At 51.0% G+C, this 14447-nt stretch overlaps 1 protein-coding gene across 1 annotated transcript in view; it reads left to right on the top strand.

The window, feature by feature from the left end:
* The window catches only part of LOC125738577 (protein eyes shut homolog), a 32153-nt gene extending 30410 nt beyond the window's left edge, over positions 1-1743 (top strand). The window contains exons 7-11 of the mRNA XM_049007723.1: positions 533-583; positions 687-737; positions 841-891; positions 1149-1199; positions 1689-1743. Of these exons, the coding sequence (XP_048863680.1) occupies positions 533-583; positions 687-737; positions 841-891; positions 1149-1199; positions 1689-1743 (259 nt within the window). The remainder of the gene's footprint in view (positions 1-532; positions 584-686; positions 738-840; positions 892-1148; positions 1200-1688) is intronic.
* The last annotated feature ends 12704 nt before the right edge of the window (positions 1744-14447 follow it).

The following is a 14447-nucleotide window of genomic DNA, read 5'->3' as shown; positions in this document are numbered from 1 at the left end:
GGGACGTGTCTCTTGGGACCGCTTTACACCCGTCGTGGTTCGGTGAGCAACCTTGCTCGGGGTCACCAGAGTGGCTGTGGGACACATCTCCAGGGACCGTCTCACACCCATTGTGATTCAGTGAGTAACTCGGCTCAGATGGCCAGGCAGGTGGCGGGACGTGTCTCCGAGGACCGCCTCACACCCGTCGTGGTTCCGTGAATAACCCGGCTTGGATGGCCAAGGCAGGTGACGGGACGTGTCTCCGAGGACTGCCTCACACCTGTCGTGGTTCTGTGAATAACCCAAATTGGATGGCCAGGCAGGTGACGGGACGTGTCTCCAGGGACCGCCTCACACCCGTCGTGGTTCCGTGAATAACCCGGCTTGGATGGCCAGGCAGGTGGCAGAACGTGTCTCCGGGGATCGCCTCACACCCGTCGTGGTTCAGTGAATAATCCGGTTAGGATGGCCAGGCAGGTGGCGGGACGTGTCTCCGAGGACCGCCTCACACCCGTCGTGGTTCTGTGAGTAACCCGGCTTGGATGGCCAGGCAGGTGGCGGGACGTGTCTCCGGGGGCTGTCTCACACCCATCGTGGTTCGGTAAGTAACTTCCTCGGGGTCAGCAGGGTGGCTGTGGGACACATCTCCAGGGATCGCCTCACACCCGTCGTGGTTCTGTGAGTAACCCGGCTTGGATGGCCAGGCAGGTGGCGGGACGTGTCTCCGGGGGCTGTCTCACACCCATCGTGGTTCGGTAAGTAACTTCCTCAGGGTCACCAGAGTGGCTGTGGGACACATCTCCAGGGATCGCCTCACACCCGTCGTGGTTCCGTGAATAACCCGGCTTGGATGGCCAGGCAGGTGGCGGGACGTGTCTCCGCGGACTGCCTCGCACCCGTCATGGTTCAGTGAGTAACTCAGCTCAGATTGCCAGGCAGATGGCGGGACGTGTCTCCGAGGACCGCCTCACACCTGTCGTGGTTCTGTGAATAACCCAGATTGGATGGCCAGGCAGGTGACGGGACGTGTCTCCAGGGACCGCCTCACACCCGTCGTGGTTCCGTGAATAACCCGGCTTGGATGGCCAGGCAGGTGGCAGAACGTGTCTCCGGGGACCGCCTCACACCCGTCGTGGTTCTGTGAATAACCCGGCTTGGATGGCCAGGCAGGTGGCGGGACGTGTCTCCGGGGCCTGTCTCACACCCATCGTGGTTCGGTGAGTAACTTCCTCGGGGTCAGCAGGGTGGCTGTGGAACATGTCTCTTGGGACCGCTTTACACCCATCGTGGTTCGGTGAGCAACCTTGCTCAGGGTCACCAGAGTGGCTGTGGGACACATCTCCAGGGACCACCTCACACCCGTAGTGGTTCTGTGAATAACCCGGCTTGGATGGGCAGGCAGGTGGCGGGACGTGTCTCCGAGGACTGCCTCACACCCGTCGTGGTTCCGTGAATAAACTGGCTTGGATGGCCAGGCTGGTGGCGGGACGTGTCTCCGGGAGCCATCTCACACCCATCGGGGTTCAGTGAATAACCCGGCTTGGATGGCCAGGAAGGTTGCGGGACGTGTCTCCGAGGACCGCCTGACACCCGTCGTGGTTCCGTGAATAACCCGGCTTGGATGGCCAGGCAGGTGGCGGGACGTGTCTCCGAGGACTGCCTCACACCCGTCGTGGTTCCGTGAATAACCTGGCTTGGATGTCCAGGCAGGTGGTGGGACGTGTCTCCGAGGACCCCCTCACACCCGTCGTGGTTCCGTGAATAACCCGGCTTGGATGGCCAGGCAGGTGGCGGGACGTGTCTCCGGGGACCACCTCACACCCGTCGTGGTTCCGTGAATAACCCGGTTTGGATGGCCAGGCAGGTGGCGGGACGTGTCTCCGAGGACCGTCTCACACCCGTCGTGGTTCCGTGAATAACCTGGCTTGGATGGCCAGGCAGGTGGCGGGACGTATCCTCTGTAAGAACATTATTCAGATGTTACTGCAACGTTTAGCCACATAAAACACACGGCTACTTTATCACACCATAACACATTATTATATAATAATATAGTGTCATATATTTATATTATGTAACTGCAAACACATTATTATTGTTGCATGAGACTGTTCATATGAATGGCTGTCATGATGTGTAGGTGTAATGTGTGTGTGTGCGCGTGTGTGTGTGTGTGTATATATATATATATATATATATATATATGAACACATTTATATTAATACATCATGTTCATTAAAACACATACGAGTTTGTACACCAAAACTGTATATTCCAGAAAGTATTTCATTTTTATTATACAGTGGTAGTGATAATGGAGCACGAATAAGTAAATCTGCTCTTTGTGTTTTAATGCATTATAAAGCCCTCCTTTTCTCACTCTTTCTACGTGTTACACTGTGGTCCTGGGAAGCATTACACCTGAGTATGGATGCCATGACCATAAAGCCCACCTCACTTGATATATCTGTGCTCGACTATCCACACCTGCTCGGTATATATGCTCACCATGGGTAGTCGCACGTTGACAGTGTGAAAACAGCATCGCTGACCGTGCCCATGAGCGCTAGATGCAGATTCCTTAGCTGAGTTTCCATTTTTCATATGATACTCACACTTCTCCTGCTGTCATTGATCATTAGACAGTTTCACCTTGATAGCGCTGCATGTCTGGCCAGAGGCCTCCACCGTAACAGCAGATTCACTGAGAAATTCATAGCGCTTCTTAAAGCGGCACTCGTGCCCCTCTTCTGAGGGTCAGACACCATCGCGGACCCTCAACTGCCCGTTCCAGTCATGGTTGGCTATTCTGGCCCTTCAGTCATTTTAGCAGCATTGTTAGATATACAGAAACTTGTGTAAGAATTTTATTGCACGGCCTTATAAACTTTACCATAAATCAGAGTTGTATTCATTCAGTCAGCTTCAATATTTCTGTCAGTTTTTTTTCCAAATCTTTGAAAACATTGAAACCCTTGCCTGGTTGGCTATATGGATGGATGGCTGAAAGCACGGCTGTATTAATCAGGCTCTGTAGACGGCCTTTTGCAGCTATATAAAGCTGGAATTTCTGCATTGCACCTGTGTACCATTTCACGTGATGAATTCCACAGCCATGACAGCATCACTTGAGTAACAGTTTCTGAGTATCACCCTTGAGGCTAACTAGTTAACATCTGATCTTAGAGCATCCACCTTGGTCATAAATTTAGAAATGTTCTTGGGTGTGGGGGGAGGGAGGGGGCATCATTTTTCACATGTGTCAGGAGAAATGAGCTTGTTGTCAGGGGCTCCCAGAGGAGGTGCTGCCTGTCTCGTGAATTTTTCCAAAGAGCTAAATGGAAGCTAAATGGAAGCTAACCCAAGTGACATCTGTTAAATAACAGGCCCTCCCCATTACAGCTGAGGCCTGGGGGGCCTCCTGACTGAGGTTGGCACGGCCCTGGGGGGTTCGGCATGGCCTGACCGTGGCCTACAACACAGTGACCAGCACGGAACGTTCTGCAGCTGGAGACAGGTCATTCCAACATGGAGATGCCGATGCCTTTGCCTCCCTCAACCAACAGCAGTCAGTCCATTATTTTCCCCATTATTTGTTGGTCTACTTTCTGTCTAAAATGATGAATCTATTGCCCACATAAACTGTCCCAGGGCTCGGGGAGAGAAGGCTGCGGCAGAATGACCCCCAGGACCGCGTCCCGGAGCTTTCATTTGGCCCGAGTTTTTGACCTTCACTTTTACTTCCCGCTTTGTAATGTCAAAGAGGCTCCAAGGACCTCTTACTTATCATAATTAACACATGAGCGTGGATGTGTATGAGCAGAGTGGCCATGCGGGGGTGATAGGAACGGGCAGGGCTGCCACACAGAATTCCCAGGACAGAATTCCCTGGCATGGGACAAAATTAAGAGCATCCAGGGGCAGATTAACTAAGTAATCAGAGTGCGTGGGGTCGACCCAGGGTCGGTGCTGGACACCATTGCGTCAGACACTCTTTCGACTGTGACACCCCTCCTGCAAGCCAGGCTGCCGGTGACACAATGGCTGTCCCTCCCCCTGTGTTCTCCGCCTAGTGACTGAGTGCACGGAGGGTGACAGGATTTAAATGAGCAGAGCCGGTCGGGCGGCGCCCCCCTCAGGCTGGTCTTGGAACACGGCACTGGCCACTCAGCCTTAGCAGCGCAGATGTTAACAGCCACTTAATGCTGCTCTGCAGTATCTGTAAAGACGCTGGATCACAAGCCCTGCAGAAAACCTGGTTGCATTACACGACAGGCAGCGCCTGAGAAATGGCTTTAGATGGTTTATTTTGCCCTTTCATGGGGGAGGGGGGGCTGGAGCCTTTAGGGTTTGTGCACTAAACATCTAGGGAAATTATACCTTTCTGCCTGATATATTAAAAATACCACAATATTCTGTAATCTGAAAGCAGGGTGTACTGTAGGCTGCAGATAAGTGATTGAAATTAAAGATGTGCATTAATTTGTATTATTACTAAAAGTTATGGAACGTAGAGGGCACACAATTAGCCATGCCGCCCATTTTGCTGGTCTGTTCCTCTGAATCTATGGCGCCCCCTTTGTCGGCCTGGGACTCGTTATGAATGATTCCCAAAAATGACTCCCTTCCGTTGAATGAGAGCCACAAAAGCCGGGGTCTGAGTCACAGACGCTGCTCAGTTAAGATCCCTTGGAGACGGGGGAAACATTAAGATGTTATCTCTCTTTCACTGCCAAATTCCCAGTCTGCATCTTCCCCACTACCTCCGCTTGCCTAATGAGGTAATTAGCAGGCCCTGCCTTTCAGCTCCGACTGCCGTAGCACGGGTGTTCCGCTGCAGAATGGATGTAAAACCCACGAACACACGGCGGATCAGTCACGCGCACGAATGCAAAGCCGTCACAAGGGTAAGGCGGTGCCTATTGGAGCCTGCTGTAACAAGACGTCTGGGCTCATGTCAGGCCAGCGTGGCCCTCAGGCCCCACCTCCCCCCGCCTCGGAGGGACCAGAATAACAGTAACAAACTTTCCCCAGATAGAAATCATCAAGCTGCTCACTTGTGGTAGATTTTGATGGTGTTTTCAGCGAAGCGCCCTTTTGTTAACCGCTGAGCGTTTTCGCCAAGCTCGACGTGGTCGGTGCCTGAAATAAACACTACACTCCATCTCCTGCTTCGAGAATGGCCACCCTCACTGTCGCCACGGCGACCTGCTTCAAACTGTCGCTTTGCCTGCTGGGTTTTTACTTAGGGATCCAGAGGAGATCTGCGGGGTGATACGGCATCGGGGGGTCGGCTTCCCTCCCTGGCTGTGAAAGAATTTCTAAAGAGAAATAAAAAAGAAAGAATGGGATCATACTGCTTCGGCCATGTGATTTATTACTTTCATTTAGAAAATGGGATTGTAAACTTGCTCATTTCCCGCCCTGTAGGCCAGGCAGAGAGCCACTCCGTAATTACATAACAAGAAGTGCAGCAGAGGAGAGGTGTCAGATGGAAATTGGTTTGAATTGGCAGCTGCCCCAGTCTTGAGGACCATCCCATCATCCTGTCGTAACAGCCATTCGTCACAGTGAAATGTTAGCGCCATGTTTTTGAATGCGTGGACCTGCTATGGGGCTTTTGAAGGAAAGATTCCCCCCAGACTGGGGCTGAATCCCCCCCGGACGGAGAGGGAGGGGTATCAGTGAGAAGGAGATCCGGGGAAACAGCAGCAGGTTGCTAGCTTGGCCCTAAAGAACCGCAGGAAGCCTGGATCAGTGGCCACATGCCGACCCTGCGCCTGCCAGCTTCCCCGTGTTGACGTGGGACTTCCTGCAAGCTCTGCTCAGTCTGGAAAGGGCTTGTTGTCCAGTCAGGCCCAGAAATGCTGGAGCTGGTGGCACCTGTCACTGGGAATTAGTCATTCATCATTTGGTTCTGTTGCCTTACACATCAGGCCCAGTGGATGAGCTTCCCCTGACAGTCACATTCAAAATACACAGTGAATGAGCTGACTGAGTTTCAGGAGGTGGGTGATAGCTGGACTGATCCTGCGACTGACTGATGCAAACGAGCAGGGTGGCAAACATCTTTCCCATTCTGTGAAAAAAACAGCCCTTTGTTTTCATGGATAAACCGATGGACTATCACTCCCGTCAAATTTCGTCGTTATGTAGGTCATGAGAACCACTGGAAAGAGAGACTAAGCTTCTGCACATGAGCAGGAGTTGCGTGCCACGGTTTGATGGATGAAGCCGTCTGATTGTGTGATTCTACTGGCCAGAAGGTTCCTCAGTGTTCGTTTGGAGAAGCTCACAGGTGTCTCAGCTGTCCGGAGGAGAGGCCGTGCCTCTGCAGCCTCCACTAATCATACGGTTTGGGGGCGGGGGAGGTGCAGCACATTCTAAATATTTAATCAGCACAGATGCAGCTTTTCAGATGAGATGCATGCGTCATGCGCTGCCCACTGGACACCACTGCGTCCTACCCTGTAGTTTTACTGGATTCGGCTCAGGAAATGAACAGGTATTCCAGAATATACCGTGTCCTCAACCCTCATAAGGGTGACATGCTGCTGTGGCTATAATCCCCCTCCTGTCAGGCGGGGGCCATAAAACCTCACATTGCTGAGCAAATATCAGTCATTTTAGAGGTTGATTTTGCTGGGGGGTCCTGGCCTCCCCCAGCTGCTGAGAGTCGATGGCCACAGACACAGCAGCGGCTGAGCTCCAGGTCTGCGAGGAGACTCTCCCCTGTCACAGTGGGGGGGCTGCGATGCTGCTTTTAGCTCCCAGATGTTATTTAGGGAGCTTTCAACCACGACTCTGATAGCTGATGAACTCGCAGATAATCTAATGTAGCTGCCTGCCGCAGGGTCACACGCCTCGCCCTCTCGGCTCCTTACACCTTGAGTTGCCGTTTAGATCAAACGTCTCCCTTGGTGTCTCACAGGAATGTAGAATCTGGCCCCCACTGATGCGGCACCTCCTGCCTCCTGTTCACCCCCCCCCCCCCCGCACTGGGTGAAGGTGACGTACCAATGAGACTATAGATATGGGAATACTGCGATCGTCCACTTCCAGCTGCATGACAGGCAGAGTTTACCAGCAGGTCCTGTCATTCCCATCCGGCAGTCCATCCATAGGGAATCAGGCGTAGTCCGATGGGGGGGGTGGGGGGGGGGGGCGATACCTTCCAATTTAAACATGTAAGGTTACTGTGATTCAGTCTCATTTGTTACTTCTGATATAGACTATATGGACAAAAGTATTGGGCCAGACGTCACTGAAGAGTGGTGTATAAAATGAAGGGCCTTTCCATGCAGTCAGGTTTACAAACATTTGTGAAAGAATGAGTCATTCTGAAGAGCTCAGTGAATTCAGGCATGGTGCTGTCATAGGATGCCGCCTGTGCAATAAGTCAGCTTGTGAAATTTCTTCCCTGATAGAGATTCCAGGGTCAACTGTAAGTGGTCTTATGGCAAAGTGGAAGAGTTCAATGACAACAGAAACTCAGCCACAAAGTGGCAGATCACGGAAAGAGCAGGTCGCCGAGTCCTTAGGCGCCAACGCTCAATAACTGAGGAATTCCAAATTTTGGAAACAAGAATCAGATGGAGGGGCATCAGGGTTAGGCTTAGGCTTAGGGTTAGGGTTAGGGTTAGGCTTAGGGTTAGGGTTAGGCTTAGGGTTAGGCTTAGGTTTAGACTTAGGGTTAGGCTTAGGGTTAGGCTTAGGGCAGTCGTGCGGGGGGTGCGTGTGAGAGTTACACAAAATGCACGTTTTGGTGCAGACTTTGGTTTTGGCTTCACGGTTCGGTGCACTTTCAGTACAGCATTTATTTTTAACTATTTATTATTAAAACTGCAAACACAATTAGCAACAGGTACAAATGGAAGGCAAAACCTGTCAATATGTCCAAGTAACAATACCCAAAATGATGCTTAATTGCATTATAAAAATAAAAAAGTACATTTAAAAATAAGAGATATAACATCATAATGAAGAAAATCCCATCTAAAGCCTGTGCTTCTCTCCTCCTGAGGACAGTCGCATCCCTGCAGTGATAAACTTCCCTATAGCTGTAGTTAATGTCTCCACTGCTCTGAATTCCCTGACAGAAGAGAGGGGAAGCTGACTTGCTTCAGTCATACACACAGCCGGATGATGTCCCAGCATACGAGTTAGCATGTTGGCTGTGACTATTTCCCAATCTCAGAGACGCCCCCCCCCACGCCCAGACACTGTTCCCTGGTCATGCAACCGGGACCCAGGTTCAAATTGTTTTCCTTTCATTTCCAAAAGATGGTGATTTTTTTTTATCATGTTTGAGGAGAGACTTAGTCAGTTAAAACACTTCAAAGAGACCCATAGCCTTTTCTCAGCTTCTGCCGTTTGTTAAACCAAAGACCTGCTGTTCGCCTTATTTGTAAGGCTGCCTGCTAAGGAATTAAGACGCAGCATTATCAGCTGTCTGTGTGCGGCGTTCAGGATCTTCGTGATCAGGGTGTCGTCTCCTCCGGCAGCCACATCGCCTGTCTGTGATTCTGACACCTTCTGGACCTGCCTGTTTATCCGTCAGGCTTTATTTGCCTTTTCCTAATGCTGCCATCTTGCATTTTACTGTATTTTGATTCCTCCCAAAAAGCTTTTGGAAAAGCACTTTGTGACAAGCCTCGCCGGCGACCACGGGCAATGCCTCTTACGATGCTGATGGATCGGTCAATGTGGAGAACCTCTTCCCTCTCCTTAAGTCAGTATTTATTTACGGCTGGTATTTCTGCATGGAGCTGACATTTGCTGCAGGAGACATGATTGAGTTGGTCGTTAGAAATGATCACGGTCTGGGGAAATCCACAGCGATCCTGCGAAGGGGGTAATATTCACGACAGCCAGCATTACTGACGGCTGACATATGTTTAAACCACTTAAAATGTTGTATAGATGAGACTAATTAGCATGGAGGCTTACAGTGGCACCTTGCTGTTGTTCACAGTAATGTTCCCTGCCCCTTGTGTGCCTTCTGGAATGTTCCGCGGAGCTCCAGGTCGAGCCACGTGACTCCTGTGCGTTGCGGCGTGCTCATCCATATCAGGAGTCTCCCAGCTGCACTGGAGCACCCCCCATTTTCCCATGGATACCGCACTCGCAATCTAGCTGTTTTCCAGCCTGTTTACAAGAGAATCCATTTCGGAGGGAGCTCGACTTCCCAGGCCGGCACTCACCATACCCTGGATAACAAATTTCCATACCCTGAGTGTTATGTGAAGCACCAATGTTAATTGTATGTGTGGAAACTGTCAAAAGATGTCCTGATGTACTACCGGCTGTGTAACATGCGTTGGCATTTTTCCGAGTGTGTGAAGTGCTGTAGTTGATGCTGGTGGTCTTTCAAAGGCGGGTTGGGGTGGCGGTGGTCTTGCGAGGCCCCCTGTAGGGCGTGTTGGCTAAAGCGCTGTGGATATCTCCCAGGGGCCGCTATTAGGGCCCGTGTGCATCGTGGGATCGTGTTTGCTGTGCATCTCACTGTGAGCTTCCCGTATCCAAACTCTCCAGTTGAGCCTGGCTTTTGCTGTGTTTCCATGACGATGTCTTCATATACAATTTATGACTGGAGAAGAGGAGAATAAATGACCGGGATTTACTGTAGATCACGCTTGTTCCCCTAATTAGTAGCGACACGTTTTGGCTCAGTGGAAAAAGATGGGAAAAGGCAGCTTACATAATCCATAAATCAAAGGATTTTCCCATACAGAGCCTGCACAGGTAATGAGGGTCCAGCTTGACTGCTGCACTGCCTGTGTTCATGTCCCTGGGGGGCGCTCACTCGCTCGACAGCAGCGTATGGAAACCTAGTGGAATCCGTCTCCCCGGCACTTTTAAAAAGCTCATTTTGCTGATCGATGATAGAGCTGGGTGGGGAGGGTGCATATGCAGCTCTCCCGCATGGGGGGGGGGGGGGGAGGCTGCCACTCACAGTCACGATGCCAATTATGTGTCGGGTGCAGCTGGGGGGCGAGGCAGCCGTCTCGGAAAGGCAAGCGGGCGCGAGAGTTAATCTGCCGCAGTTCTGTTGTCTGGGCAACTCGAAAGGGGTAACTGGGGAGCCACTGGGGGGGGCTAATGTGTGACGGCGCACAAGGAAGCTCCCAGTAAGCTCTCCGCAAGTGTGATGCACACATACACACACATACAGACACACACATACAGCCACAGACACAAACACACACACATACATACAGACACACACACACATACATACAGACACACACATACATACAGCCACAGACACAAACACACACATACATACATACAGACACACACATACAGCCACAGACACACACATACATACAGACACACACATACATACAGACACACACACATACAGCCACAGACACACACACATACAGCCACAGACACACACATACATACAGACACACACACACATACAGACACACACACATACAGCCACAGACACAAACACACACATACATACAGACACACACATACATACAGACACACACACATACAGCCACAGACACAAACACACACATACATACAGACACACACATACATACAGACACACACACATACAGCCACAGACACAAACACACACATACATACAGACACACACACACAGCCACAGACACAAACACACACATACATACAGACACACACATACATACAGACACACACACATACAGCCACAGACACAAACACACACATACATACAGACACACACATACATACAGACACACACACATACAGCCACAGACACAAACACACACATACATACAGACACACACACATACAGCCACACACATACATACAGCCACAGACACAAATACACACATACATACAGACACACACATACATACAGACACACACACACACAGCCACAGACACAAACACACACATACATACAGACACACACACATACAGCCACAGACACAAACACATACATACATACAGACACACACACATACAGCCACAGACACAAACACACACATACATACAGACACACACATACATACAGACACACACACATATAGCCACAGACACAAACACACACATACATACAGACACACACATACATACAGACACACACACATACAGCCACAGACACAAACACACACATACATACAGACACACACATACATACAGACACACACACACACAGCCACAGACGCAAACATACATACAGACACACACATACATACAGACACACACACATACAGCCACAGACACAAACACACACATACATACAGACACACACATACATACAGACACACACACATACAGCCACAGACACAAACACACACATACATACAGACACACACATACATACAGACACACACACACACAGACACACACACATACAGCCACAGACACAAACACACACATACATACAGACACACACATACATACAGACACACACACACACACACAGAGTGCGTGTCACAGAAATGTGAGCTGCAGTCAGTGTGCCTCTGTGTCGCCTGTTAGAAAACAGAAAAGCAGACTAGGGGAGGGAGGGGGGGATTAATTCATTCTCACCTGCTTGAAATATCTGACCCATTTTCCTTCCTTTTGGCTGGACCCAATCCCCCCCCCCCCCCCCACTATGTGCTGAGTTCCAGAAACATCTGCCTGCAGACATATTTCCGATTGCATGTATGGCGTTTGGCTGTTTTTTTTCGCTTTTTTTTCTTTCCTCCTGTTATTGGCTGGATCCTGGAGGCTGAGCAGACAGGATTGAAACGGGACGGAAGCTTCCGGGTTTGGGGCCAGCGGCCGCACCTTCCGGAGTGACCAGGAGCAATCTCCACGCACGCCATCACTGCCATCTGCTGCCGACTTGGTGGACGAGCCGCCCTGGTGGGGGTGCGGCTCTGCGGGCCTGTCACAGCCCCCCCCCATGCCGGACGCGCTGCGTGGCCCATTAACGCTGCTGCATCACACGGGAAAATCACAGCTCTCTCGCATTTTATTATGTAAATGTCAGTCATTCCGGACTGCCCACAGGATGGCAGTGCCATGATTGCTACTAAATAATTTAATTGCCCTCCTTCAAAATAGCCACCAGATGAAAGTGCGGCGACACAGAAACGTGCACAAGGCCTTAAAAGCGCTTTCCTGTGCCGTTTAGATGCCGCACGTCTCGATTCCAGAACATTCCAGAAATACCAGACACCAGAACGCCGCACTTCTGGTATAGATATCAACAGATCCGCCATCTAATCGCGGCTCAGATTGTTTTGCACAGCTCTGCATCTCATAAGTGTCTGTGTGAATCGTACAAATGGACTCTAGCAGATAGAGTTCTCCTGTTTGCCGGCATTCCTCGTAGGGGTCGGGCCTATGCAAATGAGTCTGGGGAGCAGGGGCTTATGGGGGCTCAGTGGAAGGCTGCATGCTGGTGATTCCTGCAGAGATCCCTGTAGATGAGTGACAGCGGAGTCAGGACAGCATTAGTGGGGTTAAAATAGCACAGGGATGGCCATGAGGGAGTCTGCTAGAGGGGATGGTTTCCGGAAGGATCCTGCGAGAGCTCACCTGCTTTCAGGGAATATGACTTAGCAGTTAAGTTGTGTGTTTGGGTCATGCTCAGCTGTCATTTCCTCATTTTATAGTTTTGCTTTCAAAATAGGGCTCCTGGAGGATTTATGAAGCCTGTTTGGCGTTGGGTAGTGTGCAAACACCACTGTGCTAATATTAGAGTTTGTCGTAAGTGCAAATGGGAGGCGGCCCACGCCAGGCCCTGCTGCATAACCGACCAACGAGTGTAACCAAGATGTAGGGAAGTCGGGAACAGGAAGCAAAAAGGGTCGTTATTATGGCAAATGCAGTCTGTAAACTGGAAGATATGCAGTAACACCGGGCACCTGCCTGAAGGTGTCCAATGACACCGCCACCTTCACTAAGGCGTCCAATGACACCGAGCACCTGCACAAAGGCGTCCAATGACACTGCCACCTTCACTAAGGCGTCCAATGACACCGAGCACCTGCACAAAGACGTCCAATGACATTGCCACCTTCACTAAGGCGTCCAATGACACTGAGTGCCTGCACAAAGGCGTCCAGTGACACGAGCCACCTTCACTAAGGCGTCCAATGACACCGCCACCTTCACTAAGGCGTCCAATGACACCGAGCACCTGCACAAAGACGTCCAATGACATTGCCACCTTCACTAAGGCGTCCAATGAAACCGCCACCTTCACTAAGGCGTCCAATGACACGAGGCACCTTCACTAAGGCGTCCAATGACACGAGGTACCTTCACTAATGTGTCCAATGACACCGCCACCTTCACTAAGGCGTCCAATGACACGAGCCACCTTCACTAAGGCGTCCAATGACACGAGCCACCTTCACTAAGGCGTCCAATGACACCGTCACCTTCACTAAGGCATCCAATGACACGAGGCACCGTCACTAAGGCGTCCAATGACACGAGCCACCTTCACTAAGGCGTCCAATGACACCAAGCACCTGCACAAAGACGTCCAATGACATTGCCACCTTCACTAAGGCGTCCAATGACACCGCCACCATCACTAAGGCGTCCAATGACACCGAGCACCTGCACAAAGGCGTCCAATGACACCGCCACCTTCACTAAGGCGTCCAATGACACCGCCACCATCACTAAGGCATCCAATGACACCGAGCACCTGCACAAAGGCGTCCAATGACACCGCCACCTTCACTAAGGCGTCCAATGACATGAGGCACCTTCACTAAGGCGTCCAATGACACGAGGTACCTTCACTAAGGCGTCCAGTGACACCGCCACCTTCACTAAGGCTTCCAGTGACACCGCCACCTTCACTAAGGCGTCCAATGACACGAGCCACCTTCACTAAGGCGTCCAATGACACGAGCCACCTTCACTAAGGCGTCCAATGACACGAGCCACCTTCACTAAGGCGTCCAATGACACTGCCACCTGCACAAAAGCGTCCAATGACACGAGGCACCTTCACTAAGGCGTCCAATGACACGAGGCACCTTCACAAAGGCGTCCAATGACACGAGGCACCTGCATGAAGGCTTCCAATAACACCGGTGCCAGCATGAAGGCGTCCAGTGACACCGGGCACCTGCTGGCTCCTTTTTATAAAGAGCCCACAGTTTCTCCAGCTTGCATTCATGTCGTAGCTCAGGGATAATGATTCTGTTTCCTCCTCATGTCTGCCTGCTCAAAGCGGACATTCATGCTGACCACCATCGGGGGGGCAGCGAGGGGGCCTTCCACATTCCCTATAATCGTATGTCTGCTTCCCATGTTTGGTGCCGCTGTTTTCCGCTTGCCTGGATGACCTGCCTCGAAGGGGTTGTTGATAATCTTCATTTTCGACCTTGTATTTGGGGGAAATTGGGTTTACGTGGTTTTTTTTTGTCCCCCTGGAAGTTAAGGAAGAGCTGGACCCAATGATTGTTCTCATTCTGTGAGTTATATGGGTCACTTACACAGGAGGG

Source organism: Brienomyrus brachyistius, chromosome 3, assembly GCF_023856365.1.
Source record: "Brienomyrus brachyistius isolate T26 chromosome 3, BBRACH_0.4, whole genome shotgun sequence".
Classification (NCBI taxonomy): domain Eukaryota; kingdom Metazoa; phylum Chordata; class Actinopteri; order Osteoglossiformes; family Mormyridae; genus Brienomyrus; species Brienomyrus brachyistius.
The sequence above is the reverse complement of the archived record's forward strand: the minus strand, read 5'-3'. Positions and strand labels throughout refer to the sequence as shown.